This window comes from Sitophilus oryzae, unplaced genomic scaffold, assembly GCF_002938485.1.
Source record: "Sitophilus oryzae breed Bouriz unplaced genomic scaffold, Soryzae_2.0 scaffold_1393_pilon_pilon, whole genome shotgun sequence".
In the NCBI taxonomy this organism is placed as follows: Eukaryota; Metazoa; Arthropoda; class Insecta; order Coleoptera; family Curculionidae; genus Sitophilus; species Sitophilus oryzae.
In genome coordinates, this window is record NW_022146052.1 from 1368593 (window position 1) to 1391920 (window position 23328).

The 23328-nt window shown below is 31.7% G+C and overlaps 1 protein-coding gene across 9 annotated transcripts in view; it reads left to right on the plus strand.

Moving 5' to 3' along the window:
* The window catches only part of LOC115875628 (collagen alpha-1(XVIII) chain-like), a 955759-nt gene that overhangs the window by 566592 nt on the left and 365839 nt on the right, over positions 1-23328 (plus strand). For 2 of the 9 annotated variants that reach the window (XM_030891139.1, XM_030891140.1), the window contains exon 1: positions 21575-21856. The exons of the other annotated variants lie outside the window; for them this stretch is intronic. In XM_030891139.1, the coding sequence (XP_030746999.1) occupies positions 21710-21856 (147 nt within the window). In that variant the 5' untranslated portion in view covers positions 21575-21709. Of the gene's footprint in view, positions 1-21574; positions 21857-23328 lie in introns of those variants that run through there. 9 annotated transcript variants of the gene reach the window in all.

The window sequence follows — 23328 nt, forward strand, 5'->3', positions numbered from 1 at the left end:
ACCCTTGGTTTCTGAAATACAGCCAATATAAAAATTTTACATTTTGCGACTCTCTTCGTATCTCACCTATCTTATCAAAAAGGTGAAATTACAGTTGAGGATTCGAACTTTTGGTGTTACAACAGCATTGTAAAACTAGTCTTAATCATCTGCTGATGATGCTAACATGGTTAGCGAAATGCGCGTCCAGTGCAAAAGTAAAATGTTTTGGTGTATTGTGGTGAATTAGTGTTTTAAAAAGGTGAACACAGACTCCGAACGCAGAATTCAACGGCGTAACTAAATTTTTATTTCGACCTGTCATTCTTGAAATATGACCCAAACTTATGACTTAGGGAAGAACATATTTCTTGATATCATCATCATCATCAACCAGCCAGTGTCCACTGCTGGACATAAGCCTCCCTCAAATATTTCCACTCTTCTCGGTCCTGTGCCACTTGGATCTAGTTTCCCCTAAATCTCTTTAAGTCATCTGACCATCTTGTCGGACGTCTGCCTGTTTCTGAGAGCATCCTGTCTTGGCCGCCATTCTAGTATTAGCTTGGTCCATCTATCGTCCGTTCTTCTGGCAATATGCCCAGCCCAGTTCCATTTGAGTTTTTTAAGTAGATATATAGCATCTGTTATTCGTTTTTGATATAGATATTGTTTATTACCAATAACATTTTAATAAGTTGCAATTCAACATCGTTTGATACAATGCTATATTGAAACAAATTATATGCAGAATAGTCAAAGTTTATCTTAATAATGTAACTTTGTCGTACAATGGTGCTTGAAATGTAATTAAACTAGTTCCGAAATCACTGAATATTCGTCCTCTATATTGCAATACCACTCAAGTTGACATAATATAGGAGCCAATTAATTTAGTATCTGGAACCGTATATTAGTATCATAGAACACAATTTATATTTTCACTAGCAAACTGTATCTACGAGTAAAATGTTCTACAGAATGTTTATAGACATATTTTTTAATACGATAATTAAAAATACCCAGTTTTTCGTTCGAATTTTTAATAAATTAGAAAAATTCATGTAAATAAAAACCATGTTAGATTACACCATTAATAACTCTAGAACGGATTTTCCGATTTTAATGATCTATGATTTGTTGGATTTGTCTCCGTCTCGAACAGCAAAATTTTATCCATTCTAATTTTGATATTTGAATCGACACTTTTCATAATCCTTTGACGTTAAATGATATAAGAGTTATAGGGGTGAGCCACTTTTGAGACGCATCCGGTATAGGGTGACCTGTACGGACCTTGCTGTGTGATATCCAATCATTTGATTTAGACAGATCGAATATGTCGACTTTCCTTAACCTATAAACCATATTTTAGCTTTCAATATGCCGAGTTTGTGATTTAACCAATCCTTATTCAAGATCATATCCTTTTATTGTTATTTTTTATCTCGAAAATTATTAGAGATTGGTTAGGTTAGGTTAGGTATAATAGATATAAGGTTAGTGTAATAGAAAATGTTTGAAATGTGGAAGTAGTTTCGAAAAATATAATAATATACCGGGTATTCTATTTAAAATAAGAAAGATGCTACCAGTTTTATCATGAAGCTGCAACGCTCTAATGCCGAAAATAATTTAGACACATGGAGCAGGCGCCTTTATGCAAAAATTCAAATTTTCAATGAAATCCTATCACCGGTTCTCCATAAACGTCTAACGTGCCATGGCGTGAATCACCCTGTATATGACGTTATGGTTAAAAATATAATATGACGTATGTACCTGTAGGGGAATGGAAAATCAGATTGCTAGTATATCAGTACTAATGAAACAAACATTTATAAATATTATAAATTGTTTTCATGACCTTTTCATCAATTAACAGAACATTTCGTCAAGCCTAGACAACCGCGCGTTTTATTACAGCAGCCCGAATAAGTTTCTGAACTGCGAGAATTCAACCGAAATAAACGTCCCTTCCATACGCAAGGCATATGAAGAAAAAGAAAAGCGTATTATTAAAGTTTAAGCAACGCACATGAAAGAGAGTGAAAATGAGCGTTAAGTTTTTTCCCTGATGTATAAAATATTTTCTCTCTAGACCCAACTCTCTCAAAAGGTTAAGAAAGTGTCAGAAAGACGCTTTCATTAAGTTTAATGCCGATGCTCTATCACTGACGGCTGTTTTCTTACGAAATAATTGAAATGTTTTTTCTGTATTTTTCTTTTTTATTTATTTTAAGGTCCAGATTCTAACTAAATTAATTATTATATTATACTTTTTCTGACACAATAAATGAGTGCTTTTTAGAGAGCATAAATTTTAGTTATTTTACTGAACGGAAGTAATGTGTTACTGCAAAAACGTCATCAAGTTATGTCTGAAGTCACAGTCGGTGTAAAATTCAGTAATGTAAAAGGTTTTTAGTCGGCAAATATGGAATGTCATATATGGTCTGCGGGACTGATCGCTTAAAAATCCCTTGTTTGTATGGACAGTTATTAACACGACCTCACGGCAACCTTACATAATATTTTATTTTTTTACTACAATGCCAAGAAAGATTCTAGAAAGATAATACAACTCGTGTAAACATCGTTCCGAGCGACGTAGTTAGAGGAAACAATAAGGAAGCATTAAACTTTAACCTACGCACAAGGAAAAAGGGTGTGAAAACGAGCGTAAAGTTTTTTCGTACTGAGGGGATAAAATATTCAGAATGCCAAGTCGATTCATAGCGACCAACTTCCTTTAAGGAGATGAAATTGTGTCACTGAATGATAAACAATGTTTACATTAAATTTTACTCTTTTCCTTTTCTTTGTTTCGTATTATTATACTTATATTTTATTGACTGAAATATTTAGAAGACTAAAACTACCTTTTCAGCTCGGTTGTGATCCTCTTCTCTAGGTTATATTCTCCAGTCCAATTCTTTTTGAAAAAGTCTATGAGAACTTGGATACTGAACCCTCCAGGCAGCTCTTCAATGGCTTATCATTTTCCATTGCCTAATATACAGAATAGTGACATCCCTTTTGTCGTCTGTCGTTTCCTCTTCAGATTGATAAAATGTGCACATGGTCCCTGGATCAGTTTTAGATGCGTATTAAGTTTAAAAAGTCGACTGCCTTACTATTAGACCAACTACAGCTTTGATAGCCTTTCTGTTTTTTTATTAGGTCCGCCATAAATTTTGGCGGACGTTCTACTATAAACTTTTTTAACTGTCTCGAACCTAGTAAATTTGTCCACAATTCTAGAGATTTGTTAGTAATGCATTTTTTGTGACTATGTTTTAGGTGCCGGAGAAGGGTTCTGCGCCAAATAATACGGCATTGGGAAGCCTTGAATAGCCTCTATCTTTTCGTAATTTTCGCTCCGGTATCCACGCTAACGTAACATTGCTACTATCACCCAAATTAGTCTAGAATTACATATTAGACACTCAGATGCAAAAAAACGCAACGAAAATGTTTTCGTCATATTTAAAGTGTTATTTTTTTATTTTTATTCCTATTTTCATGATTTTTTAGCAAACTCTATATAAATGTATCAACTTATAACTCAATTTTTTATAAACTTTAGTTATGTAAACTCAATTTTTTATAAACTTTAGTTCATTCACCGACACGAAAAACGGGCTCCTTAATGCTGGAAGTACACACTCGCCGGGACGACCGGAGGTTTATTATAAAATGAACGATATGTACATTGTTATTGGTTAGGACCGTACTTTTTTGTCGTGCTTCGGGTCACCTCGGGGAGTGTGTACTTCCAGCATAAAATTTTGATGTATTTTAAAGTTTTATACAATATTGTGTTCTCGTGAACCGATTTTTATATTTTTTGAAACAATTTGTAGCTAAATTATTTGTCTTTTTAGTACCTCTTTCTAAATTAAATATGAATGTTTACATCTGTCAATAATTATACGAGGGAAACAAAATGTTGTTATTTTAGTGAAAGTTTGTAACGCCCTGTGGATTATATTAACAAACGCAAAGAATTTAAAAATCATTTTATCATCTGTGTTCGTCTTTTCCCGATTTGTTTTTTGATTCATCTCAGTAGCTTTTTTGGAAATATTCGCTTTTGAACATGACACTAACATTTCTTCGTAATTTTTACATTAAAACCATGCCTTGGCTATTGGTCCTAGTCAACAGAATATAAAATAGTGTTTATGATTTATGTAATGCGCTGTCTTTGAAAAATCAAATTATTATTGTCTGTTGGGCAGTTATCGTAGCAGAGATGGTTTTAAGTCCAGAAGTTGATCTCTACCAACCATGATCAGTTTAAACAGCAATAGCCGATACTTCTTAACTTAAAACCATCTCTACTTGAATAAATGTCAATAAACAATAATAATATGGCTTTCCAATTGCACTGATATTATAAAAACTATAAACACTACTTTTAAGTGTGTTGATGGGGACGCAAAAACAAAGACATAATTTCATTATTAAAATTGTTGTAAATCGTTACTGTCTTATTCAAAAGCGAATATCTCCATTAAAAATAAAGCTATTGAGATGAATATAAAAACAAACTATCGAGAAATAACGTACCTAGGTGACAAAATAATTTTTGAATTCCTTGCACAGGGTGTTTCAAACTTTCACCAAAATAACAACATTTTGTTTTCCTTAGTATAATTGACAGATGGTAACTTATATTTTTAATTTAGAAAAAGACACTAAAAAGTCAAATAGTTTAGCTATATATTACTGAAAAATCATCACAGTCGGCATACTAGAACAAAGTATATAAAACTTTAAAATATGTACATAAAAATTTTAAGGTTGTGAGCCGGTGAGTGTATATTGAAATATAATATAAATACAGACCATTGGTTAATTATTCTTCTTAATCTTTATAATGTTTTATTCGAGATATAAAAAAAACTAAACTATTGCCAGAAAAAACCCATGGCAAATGGACTTTTAAAGATAATAGAGATATGAAAAGGTTATAGCGACCATAAAGCCGTAAAATAAAAATAGGCGATAAAACGTCGTAAATTGGAAATGATAAACGATCTGACAGAAACCTCTACCAAGTAGTTTTATTTATGTGTAATAACCCGCGTCTTCTTTTGAAAAACAAAGGTAAATTACGATTTGCCGCCCAGAAAACTGGCGCAATACAAATTTTAAACGGGCCTTTGTTCGCGCATTTAAATGAATACGTTCGGCTTGTCATCGCTTTTAATATATTGGTCGAGCGCAAAAAATAGCGCGAGCACAGGCTAAATAGGGGAAAAGTAAAAATATAGAAACATAGTTTCATAAATTGTGGTAATAACACAATCAAGACACATTAGTGATCCATAGAGTAATAATATACAGAGTGAAAACGAAATTGTTGCACAAGCGCAGCTACTTAACATTTTTATTAATTATATTTGAGGAGCTACACTAAAAACGGACACCTTAATATTTTCATGTAGGTATTTTAAAGTTCAATATATTTTGTTTTAATTGGCCAATTTTCATGATTTTGTAAGTAACGTGTACACAGGTGCCATGAGAACATGTCCAACAGCAGCAATGGAGGTCATTCTAGACCTAACACCACTGCATATTGTCGTCGGTAGTTATGCCAATGCGACAATGATCAGAATGGTCATTGACGGAAAGAGTACTGGGAGAATTTTCAGGTCAGGGGCTTGGAACACCCTCAAAAAGAAAATTCCACTACTCCAACTCCCAGTGGATGACATACCAAGAATTTACAACTTTGAGAAACATCTCGCTGTAGTATTGAGTAATGAAAAGGATTGGAAGGAAGAAACGCTTACTCAGCATATAAAAGACCATACAATAATGTGGTATACGGATGCTTCTAAAACCAAAGCAGGGACAGGGATATGAGTATTTGGGCCGAAAACTAAATATTCCGAACCAATAGGCACCTACCCCAGTATCCTTCAGGCAGAAATTTATGCTATTGAAAGATGCTTACAATTTATCTTACATAGGAACTATCGAAAACAGGAAATTGCCATCCTATCCGATAGTCAAGCAGCACTAAACGCGATCAACTCAGTAACCATCAATTCGAAGGTGGTCAAAGAATGCCTAGAGAAGCTCAACAAATTAGGCAAAGAAAGTGAAGTCCTCCTACTCTGGGTGCCTGCTCACCAAGAGATAGAAGGGAATGAAAAAGCAAATGATTTAGCTAGGAAAGGAGCGAACACTCCACTAACTGGACCAGAACCGCTCTGTTTTCCAAACGGGAATTATTCAGAAAGCGGAACTGAAGAATCTGGAAGACTCCGTAACTTGGAATGGGTGTCCTCCAACAGTCTAAGACACTCGAAAAAGTTCCTCAGAAGGCTTTCCTTGATTTAAGTAAAAACAATCTTCGGATTGTCACTGGGCTTCTAACAGGACACTGTCTCCTCAATGAACACCTCAGTAGGCTGAAGCTGAGAAACAACGGCGACTGCAGATTTTGTGGGGAAAATGGGAAAACACCAGAACACCTTATCACTGAGTGCGCCGAGACGACGACCATTCGTGCCATGAACTTTGCTACGGCTAATGTCGAAGATGGCGAGCCTCTGTGGAGCCGTCTCAGATCCTGGCTTTTGTTAAAGCCCTGAGACTGTATGATGAGTTATAACTCGTTATAACTCAAGAAAGGGGAACACACAATAGATCTGTAAGGTCGCGATGATTAACTCCCCTCCTAAATATTCTACATTCTACAAGTAATGTGTATCTAAATTATTTGACTCTTTATTCGTCATCTGTCTATTGTAGGAACCGTTTAATGCCGATTAAATGTTGTCTCTTGATATTTTGTCGATTTCGGTCTCCTTGATGGGATAAACGCTATTCTATTAATTTGCCTTAATAGAAAAGCAATCGATAAAAAATGTTAATGCCATTAACTGGCCAAAGTGTTAAATAAGCACCCACTTACACACCTAATATGAAAAAAAATCTTATAAACATGGAAATGCATAGTTTTAAAGTTACAAGATGTTAGAACTCTTAAAAGTTAGGTATGTATTTTGTAATTACCTTAATATGTTAGGTTGTTAAATTAAATAAATAATTTATTAATTTTATTTTTATTTTAATATTATTGATTGTTATTAATAAAATTGCGTTTAACTTATAATGGAAATGGAAATCGACAAAATATCAAGATACAACTTTTAATCGGTATTAAACGGCCTACACAGATTTGCTAACGAGGTAAAACAGTATCAGTGGAGCACATATATTTTTTTAAATATCACAATGATAACCCATATGTCCCTGGTAAATTTGTCGATACTTCCTTAGCATTAAAATATGTAGTAAGTTTTACACTCGAAATTTCATTCAGATTACTAAAAGCATTAATTTTGAAGAAAATTATAATAAAAAAAACTTTAATCTCCTGTACCTACGGATCAAAGCAAAATGCGACCTATTTTGATATAAAAATTTGTGTGAGCACTATGTGCGCATAATTGACTTACTTACTAACAGCTATTAAATTGGAGGATTTGAAGGGCATGTTTGAAAATCTGACATATAATGCTGTTTAAATATAAATATTATTTTCAATTTATTTCTGCAATCTGTACATTTCCTGTTTCTTCAATAGCCAGCAAATTTTGTGGAATACCACCTAAAATACACACTTTTATGCAAATGCCTAGTAATGTTAACGCTTAAATTTATTTAAGAAGAGAAAAAAAATTTGAACCTAATTAACAAGTCGTATTTATTGGTTGACAGTAATTTTGTTAAATTATACGAACATTCTCGTTGATTATTGGTTTGAAATAAATATAACAATGTCCTCCAATGAAAATGCGAGTTGCTTAACTCTAATAATATCGCTTTACTTAGACTTTATTCAGAAGCTACAAACCTATCGATGAAAATATGCATGAAAATTTACTTCCTAGCGCACAACCCGTGGATATTGGTACCCAAGTACAGTATATTATAAGTAAGTTTGTTATTATGATTTTCTTAGCTTTAAATCAAACGTTTTTTGGTGTTTCCGTGATACTTACCACTTTTTTCCCCGCTAGCTCGTGCATCAAGGCCATGGCATGTTAAAGTCGTGATGTGTCACGGCCTTGAAAGTTTAGTCCCATAGCGCGTTAAGAAGTTTCACTTCAAAAATATATCTTATTTTTACGAGAGGAATCTTCCGATGAGAGAGAGTACATATTTTTTAAACACTCTGTATAATCAATTATATACTCTGTATAATCAATTATATATTCTTTGACCTTTAAAAAGATTACACAAAATATAAATTATATTAAAAAACTATACTATATTTAAGGACAATTTTTTTTATATTTATATTTATGTTTTTTTATTTATATTTTTTTACCATCCGGTGTGAGTACTATTTTAGTAATTTTTAGACTATCAATATGAAATTTGACATGATATTCTGACGTAATAGTAATAAATAAATATTTATATGAATGGCATGTAAAAAAACAAATTCCTCAGTAAAAACAAGTTGCTGAAGTAGAACAAAAATTGAAAGTTTAAATGAAAATAAAATTAAAAATTTATAACAAATTATTCGTCCCTTTCCATTTTATTAAACGTTTCAAATTGTCCAGGCCATATTTCCAACGTTATCAGTCGGACGCTTTAAATTTTCAAGTGTTAAATTTCCTATCTGATTAAAAGTCACAGCCGTTGAAAAACGCCCCGGGGGTAGCTTGCCAGCTATCAAAGTCACGAACCACAAAATTACGGAAAATATCGCCCGGAAACAGAAACGGGAAAACTCCAAACTCGCCGACACAACGACGAAAAGTTTGCTAAAGTCTCGAGGACTTTGGGCCGTACAGGAGACAACAATAGCACACAAAAACATATTGACTCTTCAAAAACTAATTGAAATTTTAACTATTTCGTTATTAATGTTGGCCAAAAATATTTGCATCCTATTTCCAGTGAAAAAACTAGGATTAGCTTACCCTACATTTTTGGTATACAAGGTGTTTCAAAAAACGGCGACATGACACGGGGTTAGAGTCTTATTTTTTTCAGATTTAATATAATTTTCCTCTAAATGCTTATAGCGATTTGAATATAATTTTGAGGGTAAAAGTTACTATAAGTGCGACATATTTTAATGCTAAAAAGTGTCGAGAGATACACAAGGGAAGTGCACATGGATTACCACTTATCACTGAAATATTTTCTAAAAAAATACTTTTGCTCTGATGACTTTTTTTCCTTTTGTTAAGAAAAATTTGTAGGCTTGTTAATGCCCATTAAAAGTCGCCTTTTAACAATTTGTCACTCTCGGTCTTCTTGATGGTATACGCAATTTTATTAATATGTCTTAATCCAAGTCTAATAGCAAACGGAGAGAATGAGTTATTTCTGAAAAAGAGAGAATTGAATAATCTATACAAGAAACGAAAGAGATGTAGTGTGTGTCAATGAGAAATGACCAAAAAAAAAAACAAAAATCTCATGAATCAAATGTGCACGATCTATGTGCGGCGACTGCAGATTGTATGTTAGCAAGAACTGATTGAAAAATTTATATACATTCAAGATTTGCAGTTTTGTTGAAAATAATGTATAATTTGTTATTTTTACCTTAGCTTCACATTTCAATTGTTTGTACTTTCAATAATATGGGAAAATCGTAAAACAATCTTAGCCAACTTATATTTCTGATGTCAAAAATTCCTAAAAATGCGGTTTGATTTATTTTTGTGTCCGTTCTTATTAATTTATTGAAAATGTATGATACATTTAATTCACAAGTTTGAATATATTGTAAACAGTTTTAAAATAACAATTTTTTTATAAAATCTCTTCTCTTAAAATCTTGTTCTTAACAAGAAAAAAATTGGGGTACATCGGGCCCCACAACAACATTAGCGGTGCTAAAATTTACCATGCTAGTTGAGGGTTATTTAGTTTTATTAATTGCGATTAATAAAATTGCACTTAACTCATCAAGGAGATCAAAATCGACAAAATATCAAGACATTACTAAACCCACTTGAAAAAAAATTATAATAAGTAAAAGAATCCCCCGTAGTTACGAAACAAAGCATAATCGAACCTATGTTGATATATAAAATATATGTTATTTTTACACGAGGGATCTCCTTAGTGGCATATGTTTTTTAAAACACCATGTATATTTTTTATCACTTTATTATTACAGAATTTTATGTTAGCGAGTTATGTTATCGCACGCGACAACTTATTTTATTTTTTTATTATCGCAAAAGCAAATTAAGTCTTTAAAATGTAATTAAAATTCTAACAGTTCCTAAAGCGGGATATTCACACACGGGCAAGCTCAGCAGATTTACCGAGCTAGCACGCCTTTCATCAGGCATACACATGGACATAGTACATGTGTACCGTGTGGCCAGTCTAAAAGTGGTTTAAAAAAATTATAATAAATAACGTAAAAATCTTTTTGAAAAAAAAATCTTTATGAAAAGAAATGATATATTTTGTATATTAAATAATATTTTTAGTTCTAAATATAAAATTTCACCATAAGACACAAAATATATGTTTGATTTGGTTTGGCTCATCAGCTATCTATCGTTAAGTAATTAAGATCTGACATAAAATTTAAATTTACAGGAGTAAAAAAAATAATAGATGATTATAATATACAATAATTGAATTGAAAACTAATGATTGAAAAAAACAATTTGAAAGACATGTTTAGAAAAATGACATATAATGCAGTTTTAATATAAATCTTATTTTTAATTTATTTCGGTTATCTGTACATTTTCTGTTTCCTCAATAGCCTGCAAATTTTGTAGAATACCACCCAAAATACACACTTTTATGCAAATGCCTAATAATTTTAACGGCCTAATAACGCTGCCTAACAATGTTAAATTCATTTAAGAAGAGAAAAGATTTTGAACCTAACCAACAATTCGTATTTATAGTGGTTTACAGTAGTTTTGTTAAATTATACAAATATTCTTGTTGATTATTGGTATGAAATAAATATGACGATGTCCTTCAATGAAAATGCGAGTTGCTTAGCTATAATTCTGATTCTGAGCTAACAAATGGGCAAAATGCTACCTAGACCGTTATTCAGAAGCTATAAACCTATCAATGAAAATATGCCTGAAAATTTCCCTTCCTAGCACACAACCAGAGAATATTTGTACCCAGGTACAGTATCAAGTTTATTACAATGCTTTTCTAAACTTTAAATCAAATGTTTTTTGGTGTTTGCGCGATCCTTACCACTTTTCTTCTCGCTCGTTTGTACATCAAGAAATGGTCAAGGGCATGTCGTGTCAAGGTCGTGGTATGTCACCGCCTTGATTTTTTTACTCCCACCGCTTGTAAAGAAGTTTCACGTCAAAAATGCCAATTTTAACATAAATCAGATAAATTTTTTTAAATGTTTAATGTTTGTTTCGATATTTCTAAAAACTGGCGATAAAAATATACCACACCATTTTTTACACGTATTTTACATTTGTTTCTATTTTTATTCTTTCTATATTGGTATAAACATTTATTATCCAATCAAATAGGTCTCGGGCGACTCATAACAAATAGCACCATTCTTTACTGTCACGTTACGACTACTTTTTTCTATTAAGACGCGTGACAATGGCACATGCCATTGCTAGTCGCCAGGGACAACTTGCGGCTGATATTTCGCTTCTGCCTTCTTGCATCGTCGACACATTCCCAAGCCAAAGAGAGAAGTGGTCACGGACATCAAAGCTGCTGGATTTTCACTTTGATGTATAAATTTTATAAAATCGCTTTTGCGGCTTATAAAGCCCTGGTGTATCGTGCTGCTGTGAGAAATGTACGCTGAAAGAGTATAGGAAAGTTTGGGTAAATTCTAAGGGCTTTCAGTTCAGATTATCCTTTAGGTGAAAATGAAAACTAAACTCATATTGAGCTAGTATCTACTGGTAAATTACATTCTGACTTTACTGTTATGTAAATTTTCAGATCAGTTTATGTCCCTATTTAGAAAAGTTTAATATAATTAATTTAAAAACAGCAGACGTTTAAATCGATTCACTAAGTTTCGTATTTCAAACTTCATAATTTGTGAAGATATGAGTGACTTATTCTAATCTATTAATTAAACAACCGAAAAAAAGTCAAAGATATATTTTTCTGCAACAGTACTTCAATTAATATTCAACGTAGTTTTTTAAATAAATACCAGAAATTAATTATTATTAGATGTTCAATTGATATTGCACGCAAAGATTTTAATAGAAATTGTCCCATTATCTGAAAATTTAATTGGAGCAATTTTTTGTATTACACAGCAAAGAATTTAGAATTTTATTTAACATGTAATTATATAGAGGTCGATTCATAAGAAAATCTTAATATTTCAGCTACCTATTTGGGATCAAATTATAAAGTTAAAAGTCTATAACTCTATGTAAATATATGTCTATAGAGAAATTAAATCTTTATTTCACTGTAATGTTATTTTAACGATGAGTCTATGTCCCAATTTAGAGAATTTTAAAAGAATTAATTTAGAAAATAGCAGATTTTTAAATCGATTTACTAAGTTTAGTATTTTAAATTTCATAATTTGTTAAGATACGATTACACACACGTTCTCCTAATCTATTAATTAAACAACCGAAACAAATTAAAGATATATTTTTCTGCAACCAATACTGCAATTAACATTATCAACGTAGTTGTTTAAATAAAACCTGAAATGAATTATTAGTCGTTCAGTTGATACTGCACGCAAAAATTTTAATAGAAATTGTCCTGTTATCTGAAACGTTAATCGGAGCAATTTTGGTTAATTACGTGTCTCAGAAAGAATTTAGAATTTTATTTAACATGTAATTGTATACAGGTTGATGCATGAGAAAATCTCGATATTTCAGTTACCTATTTGGGACCAAAAAACAAATTTAAAATTCTATATAAATATGCATCAATATAGTAATTAAATCCTTACTTTACTGCTGGGTAATTATCCGATCAGTCTCTATTTCTATTTAGAAAATTTTCAAAGAATTAATTTAAAAAACAGCAGACTTTTAAATCGATTTATTAAATTGAGTATTCTAAATTTCCAGAACGTTTCCAAACACAGAACATTTCCAAACACACAAATCTAAACATGATTTTAAACTACACTAGTAGAGTATTTGAAAATCGTTTTTAATCGGTACAAAAATAAATTACAGCCTTCTTAAAGCCAACAGGCAGTAAGCGCCATTGGAAAATAAAAAATAGCACGGGCCAAGGAAATTATGTCTATTTTGACGAGGTTAATTCGCCAAAATAATCATCGAATGTAATTCCCTAGTCGTCTTTGATATCGTTTTTTTTATTAAATAAAACAAAATATTCTACTATTTAATATAGTGCTATAATACATTGGGGAATTAAACGCTCTCAGCGTTAATAAATAACCGAATTATCTAAATGCCTATAGCTATGTATAAATATCAGTTTTATTACTATTAGGCAAATTAGAAAAGAAAAAAAATATTAGCTGGCTAGAATATACATTTTAATGTTTTTAACTTCGTTTTACTTCATTTGCATGCATTTTCTGCATAATTTTTAATAAAATTTTGAATAAAATTATCATAAAATTCCATTTATTGCGATAAAATTAAGCACCCAAAAATATACAATATCTATTAAAATAATGTGTAATGTAAATATGTAAAATCTTTTTTGGCAGGTTCATTTTCTGAACAGAATTCTGTTTTTTTTTCTAAACTGGAAGAAAAGCTACAAAAAAAAGAAGCTACTTTTTGTAAACACCACTGCGTTGATTCGACAGAGACCAATTTTTCAGTGGTATTTTACTAATAAAACAAATTTGCTTAACCAAATAAAATGCTTAACATTTCAGGAGGTATATTTCCTCGCATCTTCAGAATAAATCAAAGAACAAAGAAAAATAGCTACTTAAAATATCTAAAGACAACTATTCAAGAACGCTTATGTATGAAGGCAAACTTCAACTTAAGAATGTTATTTTATAGATTTTCTTTTAGAGATAAAAATGAGAATTCTTTTCTGGGCCCGTATTCTGTAACTTAGAAAACGCTAAGCGCTTTTAGACGCTCAGCGTATATGACGTTAATTTTCGCTGAGCTCGCACTTAATTATCGATTTCGGTATTCTCGTCTGACGCGCTTAGAGTCTTTACTGATTGCGCTGAGCGCTTTGAAAACGGTTGCTTTAAAGGATCATTTTGCTTGTCGAACTGTCAGTGAAAATCAAAAAAATTGTGATTTTGTACGTTATCTTGCTCTTTAGTGCGAATTACTACTTCTTCTATAAATTCCTCAATAAGTAATTGATAACTTACGACTTGGCAGCTATAAATATTGTTCAAAACATCGAAAATGTTGAGAAGCCTTTAAACACTTTCCTCGTATAATATGAATAATGACATATCCATAGAAAAATAGCTTGACATAACTCAACAATAGGTTATGAAATTCACGTAACATTGACATTTTTCATTGTTACATCCGTCAGTTATCAACTTTTGACTATTAGCTACATTAGAAATTGTGATGTTGCCAATATGTGCTCAACGCGTATCCAGAACCCGATTCGCATGGCAACGAGAATACCAAAATCGACTGCCTTGCGTTTCGCTGATCGAATACTTGCGCTCACCGCTTTGAAAGCGTAACGTTTTTATGTCAAAGTTACAGAATACGGGCCCAGAAAATCTATTATATATTTTCTATGTATATATAAAATAGATGAAATTTAAGTTTAGAAAAAATATCACTATTTAAAATAATTCATAAGCTCGACGACTTTTTTTACATTGTAAAATAGTCATACCTATTCAAATAAATATAACAAAAATTTATTGCCCAATATTATCTGTGGATTTGCCGAACAAAAAACATCTGTTTTATGTACTGACACTGCTAAATCCGAAATAATGCAGTCGGGCCATTTTTCAAAGCGTCCGGTTCGTCGAATTGGGGTCGATGTTTGGCGAAAATTAATTTATTCAAAGTTTATTGCATTTAAACTTTAGCTACATTCATCAGAATTGTTTCCGTATCTTCGGGTTTAATCGGCAACGACCATAAATCTCAACCTAATCCACGCGGGTTTCAACGTATCATGTTTTACTGTTTACGTGTTATTTAATCTGATAAGTTAGTAGCAATTTTTTAAACTACATTGTACTGAAATTTCAAGCGCGTTCGCTGGAAATTGCCCCAGAACAAATTAAGACGTTTCGTAGACGCTGGAAAGTAACAAACGATTTATTTGTTGCTTCGTATGAATTATGATAAGACGACAGGAAAATATTTGGTACATGACGATTCAAATTTGACGCCTTAGGCTGGACGCACATAGAAGGAACAAAACAGATTTAGCCAAAACGTTTTTGTCATAGAAAAAAAAAGTCTTTTTGGCTCGGACAAAAACGTTTACAACATATCTATTATATACAATATCAGGGCTTTGGCAAGTGCCAGTATATAAGACGTTTTTATAGAGGTTAGTTCTCCATCTCCGATATCAGTAGTACCAAACTTTATGTTCACCCATTTTCCGCATAGAATCTGCATTCGCTGTAGTTTCTTCGCTTCAATCATCTGAGGTGTTGGAAACAGTGTCCTCATTAAAAATCCTGTGACAATCCGAAGATTTTTCTTACTTATATCAAGGAAAATATATTTTTTTGCTCGGTCGTAAGTTCTAAAAAATATCTTCGTGTATCGTTGGAGGATAATACGTTTTTAGGTTACGGATAGACTTTTCCAGGTTCTTGAGTTCAGCTTTAAGTTGGTATCCACTTAATGGGGGGAGGATACTGCACCTTGTGGAGTTCCTTGCGTTGTTCTAAAAATTTGACATTACAGTTCGAAATATTTTAATAGAAATACTTTTTTTGTAAATAATTTAAAAATATATTTTTTAACTAATTCTCATATATGTACGTATATAAAAAAGCTCTTAAAGAATTCTAATACCATTGTGGCAGGTTTATTTCTTGAAAATTATAGAACGTCAATGTTTTATAATAGACGTATCTGCTGGAAAATAAAGTGTTTCTGAATAGTTGTATCTAGATATTTTGAATTTATTTTTTGTTTTCTTTTGTTTCTGACTACGGAAGGAGATATACCTCCTAAAACGCTTAACGCCATTCACATACAGTTCGCCGGCATTTCTAGGACTGTACAGGGTGGCTCGAATTCGACGCTCACCATTGGGATTTCGGAAACCGTAAGAGATACAGGATCGTTTAAAAATTTGCGCAAATTTGCGCAATTTGATGCTCAATACAATGCCGTATTGCATTTTTTTTGCATAAAATATTCTGCTGATGGAATTTTCAGTACGAAACGTCGGCAAATATCAAAGTGACTATATATAGTGTTTTAAGAGTGATGAAAGGATTTAATTAAATTGAAAAAAAATCAAATCCATATTTAAAAAAATTAAGTTGATGGTGGTCGCCAGAAGCCGAAACGTCAGAGTCAGTATTTAATCATATAGAGTTATAGAGCAGAAAAAGTGCCCATGTGTTTTTCATTTTAAGTTATCTTAACAAATAAAGCCAGGAAACAATAGAAAACAAAATGGAAAATTCCGTTTTTTTTTCGAATATATTCGGAAGTATTCGAAATTTTTCAAAATGCAATACGGCATTTTATTGAGCATCAAATTGCGCTACTTTGCCTCCATTTAACCGATCCTGTATCTCTTACGGTTTTCGAAATCCCTATGATGAACGTCAAATTCGAGCCACCCTGTACGATTTGAACTGAAGATCTAAACTTTGTCAGGCCATACACAATAGTAACTCTATTGTGTATGGCCTGATACAATAGAGTTACGATGCGATCTTCAGTTTTGGGACTGTCGGTTTTTGAACTACAGGAAAACTGCTTTCACCACACACACAACTCATCGTCAATTTTAATCGAATTATCTTTCTGGCAGTCTCTGAAGTGAAAAATGTTTTTGAATAATAACGCTAAGAAAAAAAGCTAGCGGCACTTCTCGTGTCATTGTTATTGCAAGAGTCGATTACAAAGACAAAAAGCGTTTCTGGTTGAAAGATTCATTGTTACAATGTGATACATTATTGCCGCGTCCTTTTCTAATTTGAAGTTCAATAAAACACAAATTTACTTAATCGGGATGAGTTGCATAGAGGCCTCTAGCTTTTTAATTTTAACAGCCGGGTGGTCGGGGTTCAAAGATTTTAATAAAGGGGCGCGTCACGCGATTATCGGCATCCCCCTTAACTTAAACTAAGTATGCTCTAATGGCGGAATACAAATAGCAAATCTAAACCTAAACTTACCTAAACAATCTTACTCTACAGTGTAATCTTGAAACGTCCTCCGGCTGAGCTACGGTGTATAGCTACAGGGTGATGGTATACGACGGTGTACAGCAGCTCGATACAATGTCACTGGAGCCCGTCAGCAAATGTGCAGGTGCAAGGTAGGTGTTGAGATTTCAAACGGTGAACATAACAAACCCTCAACGAGGGTTTATGATGTCCAACGGGTACCTCTACACACGGGCAAGAGAATGGAATTCTGGACTGTTCTGTGCTCTACGATCTACGGTCTGTATCGGTCTTCTTGCTTTTGGAACTCCCGGGGACTTCTTGGGCACATGGAATCGGAATATCGATTGGTCGGAAAAAGGCTATTTTAATCCCATTACGGAAATTGGTCGGTGGTCCATACAAAACAACAAAATCCAACCACGTCTCTGACCAACTGAGCTTCGGAAGACTTAATCCTTCTCTACGAAGACCTGCTAAATACCAACAGGGAATGCTTCGCGAAACAGCAGCGAGTTTTTCACGACGATACTCTGCGGTCGGTGGATACACAAGAGGTGATGCAAGGATTCGATTTCCTTCACAAAATCAGATTTCAACCGGAAATATCCCTCAAGGATATAGATAGAGAACTATATATCTACTCCAGCCCAACTCACAAAAAGGCATAAATAAAAAACGATGTTCTAGAATATTTTCCACTGCCATATTCCATATCCGGTCAATGAACAAACTTAACTCATAAATTCCCACAATTAAATGAACGAATTGCACACTGCGATCCATATAAAAAATAAACGATTTAACTATGAAATTTTATCTGGTAATTATAAAATTTCAATAACCAAAACTAAGGATAAATAAATCCAAAAAAAACATCTGATTTGATCTGACAGTGACAAGTGACGGACAGGTGATGATCAAAGATAAAGAGAGATGCACAAAAAGCCTACTGCTGGGCGCATCCAGTGACAATGTTGTGTAGCTGTAGCTGTATAATATCGCGGTGTATATTCGGTTGCATAATCGTAAAATTTAAATAAAATAATATTTAACAATAAAATTATAGTAAACATGATGCAAAAGTAATAGCTATTTGCGATATTTTATGAGCCAGCACTCAGAGGTCGTAGCGAGGAAATTTGACTGTTACATTATCTCACATGAAGTTGGTGTGAAAATTAAGAACTAGTTCAACAAATGCCCTTAAAAAGTACCTCAGAATGGATAACACATGTTATAATGATCTTTTAAAGATGGTTAAGCCTTTAATATCAAAGAAAAATACCAAAAATCTTCACTTCAATTCTTTGATTTTCGCACTTTTTAAGTTCCTTTCAAAAAGCACTTCACAATTTGTTTATTTTTTTCGTTACAGAATCAATAGTAGCATTCATATCAAGAAATTTGTAAAATTCAAGCAATATTTCATAAGCTTTAGCTTTTTTCTGTCTGTTTGAATCAACTTTACTTTTAATTACAAAACAGATACAGACAGCCTATAAAAATCAATAAAATCGGTTAAAAAACTCGTATTATTACTTAAATCGCTCATCTTGATAGTACAAAACTTACAACTTGCCAAAATATGGGAACGTACGATTAGAATTGTCGATTTTTTGCTATACATTTCAGTAGGCCGTGAGATTCAAGTAATCTGCAGATTCAAACATGTTGTCGGTCTGTGTGTGTATGGGTACCTTTAGTATTTCGTGTCGGTTAGAACCAAATTTGTGATACTAGTTTATACTAATAAAAGTAGTATAAACTAGCATCACAGTAATACTAAATAAATGTGGCTTTATAGCCACTGACAAGCTAGTTTTTGTTTGAATTCAACGCAGTGGTGTTTACAAAAAAAAATACTTTTTTATTTGTGGCGAAAACACAGACTTTTTCAAGAGACAAAAGCTATTGTTTTGATATATTTATTTAATTAACGTTTTCAGTTTTATCAGAAAATGTTTCTGTTTACGGTACCTATATTTCAGTCCAATTTAGTAACACAAAGGAAGAATACCGTAAACATTTCTAATTAAATTAAACAATATCCTTTGAAAGTTCGGCAAAGTTAGATTGTCGATGCTTTAATTTAACAAACCGAATTTGATTTATTAATGTGGACAAGAGATTCGTACCGACACAAACGCAACAAGTAAATTGTTTCCTCTCCGGCACAAAGTTAGAGCCGGCAGGCGCTTTTTCCCCATATTTTCCCGTTTCTCTTAATGCAATCAAAGCAGCAGCTTTTCCAAAGTTTTATCGGATATCCCCGGGGATCCTTTCGATTTAATTGTACGTTTTCATACAATAATTCAGTTAGATTTTGTTGACTCGTTAACTGATAGAAGTTTTTTGTGATTATAATAATATTATCTACTTTATGCGGGTATTAGCTCTTTTAAACACAAAAATGAATTGGATATTATTGATATTTTAGCTCCTTAACCTCTAGACCAAGAGCTAACAAATAATTGATAGAATAATGCTATTGTAAAAAATTTTACAATTTTATTTTTGTTTCGAATACTGAATAGAATGGAAAAACCTTTTGTCCTATTCCGATTTGTCTTAGTGTACGTAATCGCTTGATTCCATTAAAATAATACTAATTAATTAAGATGGATCTGGCAAAGTAATTAAACTTATCTTGATATATCACCTATAAAGGTAGGTAAGTCTTAAATAAGTGCAAAATATATTTGTAAATGTAATCTACTGCCTATTATTGTAATGTTATCAAGAAATTATATTATTTTTTTAACTAAAACAATCCAAAGAATTTTTCAAAACATTACAATTTTTTTTGCGACATAAACCTTATAGACGTGTTTTTAGAGTCAAAATATGCTACCCCTCAAAATATTTGCACTATACAACAAAAATTTGTAGGTATACGACTATTTCTTACCTGGTATTATATGTATACAGGATGAGTCTTAAATAAGTGCAAATATTTTTAGAGGTAGGTCTCGACAAAAGAAATATATTTTCTCTTTACAGTTTTTCAAATAAGTCCAAAATAACTGGGATTGTTGGGTAAAATATACGAGGGACAGCAAAAAGTTAAACAAAAAAGTTATAGGGTTTTTAAATGTCTATTGGCGAGTAACAAATTTAAGTATACAGTGTCATAAAGTCGTGGCACATTAAAGTTTATTTTTTTTAAATGGAATCTCCTCTATATTATTGCATATTTAAATTCTTCCTTCAAATCTAAGCAAAAAGAGAAATACACACAATGTACTTCAAACCAACCGTTTCCGAGTTATTGACTTATGAAAATATCACTTACACAATTCGATTTAATTAATTTCGATGTGTTCGGTTTCATTTAACGATGTCATTCTGCAGAAACTGTGACACTTAATAATATTTAACACTAGTTTTCAAGCATTTATAGATGTATATAATGAGATTATATCAAGTATGGAAATTACTTAATTTTCGTTTAACATGTCAAAACCAAAACTCGATATCTCGGAAACGGTTGGATTTAGGTACATTATGTGTATTACAATTTTTGTTTATAATTGAAGAAAAGAAATAATACCCAATAATATACAGGGGATTCCGTTAAAAAAAAATGAATCTATGAGGTGTCAATACTTTATGACCGACCCTGTATACTTACATTTATTACGAGATGTTAGGCCTTTAAAAACTCTATAACTTTTGTATTTAACTTTTTGCGGTACCTCGTATACTTTGCACAATAATCGACCGTTTCCATACATATCAGCGACCCTGTATATATACATATACTTTTTTATAGTTTATGTTAAGTAATTATAAATTTAGGAACGCAGTACAATAGATGAATGGATATAATATATTTTTAATGGTTATTTGAGTAGGTACTAATTTACACATTAGAACATGAATTATAAGTATCAATAAACTATTATTAGTATCAATATTAATTTTAATATAATATAAGAATTACAAGCAAATTAAAAAATATTTTTAGTTGTTTATTGTTAGCACTGAACTGTACTAAAACTGAGTGTAACAGAATAATTAAAATGTCAAAATTAATTTCCAATATTCTAGTAAAGTTAAATTTTCAAGTCGTTATCTCTAATATATAAGCAATAACTCATAATTTAACAACTTTCTCAGGTCACGTAGGTACTTTTTAGGCAACAGCCTGATACAAAGTTTTAAACTTTGTTATACTGCTATAAAATTACTTTGTCGCATTGAATATGATCCGAATATCAAAAATTAATATCTGTAAGTTTCTGTGTTATTAATGAAACATTTATCATATAATAGATTATTAACCATGAGTGAACCCAAACTACAATTAACCAAAAAACTTCGAAAATATATTAAACAATGCAAAAGTGCAGAGCGAAACTTTAATAGTGAAAAATGTAAAGTGTAAAACGTGTGCGGAACATAAAATACGAAAATATGGCTATGGTACTTTCGAGCCAGAGCAGACTGGTTGTGGCATTATGCTTCACAGTGTTGGTGTTGGCTGGGGCTCTAGCCATTGGATCCTTGGCTGGATGGTTTCATCCGGGATTTACAGAGCCGATTCCAGCAAAACTTAGTCAGGTAAGGATTTTGTAAGATAAAGGAAAACACTAAAATAATGCTTTTAGAACTTATTTTTTATTTTTATTTGTTTTAAATTACTTTTTCATTACCTATTTATTACGCAGTTTCTTTAAGCCACCCTGCAGATAACACTAAATTTTTCTCCGTTTTTTTAGAGATTTTTATAAGTTTCTTTATATACCATTTTAACACTTTAATTTGGTTTATAGAAAAGGTAACATGTCAATTCAGTAATGCATACCCTCCCTTAAAAAACAAAATTATCAATAGATATTTATCGTACAGGGTATTTCAAAAAACATGTGCCATCTCTTGTGGGAGATTCCTCACGTAAAAATAAGATTTATTTTTCATATCAACATGTGTCCGATTCTGCCATAGTTACAGGGGATTAAAATCTTATTTTTTTATTTATTTTAATTTTCTCCAAGCGCTTTTAGCGATTAGAATGAAATTTGGAGGATAACACTTATTATGAGACTTTATCAAAAAGGTGTTGACAGATTCACCAGGGACGTGCCTATGGGTTATCACTGGAATATTTTTTTTAAAAAACATGTGCGCCACTGACCTATTTTCTTCTTATTAGAAAAAGTGTGTAGGCCATTTAATGTCGATTAAAAGTTGTACCTTGATATTTTATGCATTTCGATCTCTTCGATGAGATACACGCAATTTTATTAATGGCAATACAATTAAAATAAAAATAAAATTAAAAATTATTTGTTTAATAATATATAATTCATTACTAAATTTTATTAAAATTCATCGATGTACAATGCTACCTACAGCAAATTCCCCCAAAAATAATGGTATTACTTTAGGCCTATTTTTAAAAAAAATTAACAGTTTCTAACTATTTCCGCACCCGTGTTTAGAGGAACTTTTTTATATTTATTTGATGAGGAATCAATGAGTACTTATTTAATCTCATCAAGGAGATCAAGAGACAATTTTTAATCAGCATTTAACGGTTTATACAATTTTGCCAACAAAAAATTACGTTTTTATATTATCAATCGCGTCGCAAAAATGAATACTTCTTTGACGTTTGAAAAAAAAATTAATTTTATATATATTTTTTTTTTGGTATAGAGAGTCTTATATTATATTTTACAACTATTACTAAAATATTAATTTGTTTTATTATATTAATTTTATTGTTTAAACTAATTCTTAAAAAAATGTGTAACGTTGTTATAAATATCTGGTAGAAAAATTACAAAAACATATAAAGTAATTATTTTTATTCAGATTTTGTGTTGCGTAACTATAATAAATTAACCAAAATTTGTTTGGAGACACATTTAATTAATTTAATTTTAATTAAAACTCATTCATGTCACTCTTAATTCTCTTCTTTTTTTAAATATTTCAGTTTCAAATCTTAAAATTCTAATTAGATTTTTGTGGTAATTATTTTCTGACCATAATGAGCTCAGTTGTGTTTTCTTTTAATTACCTCTGAT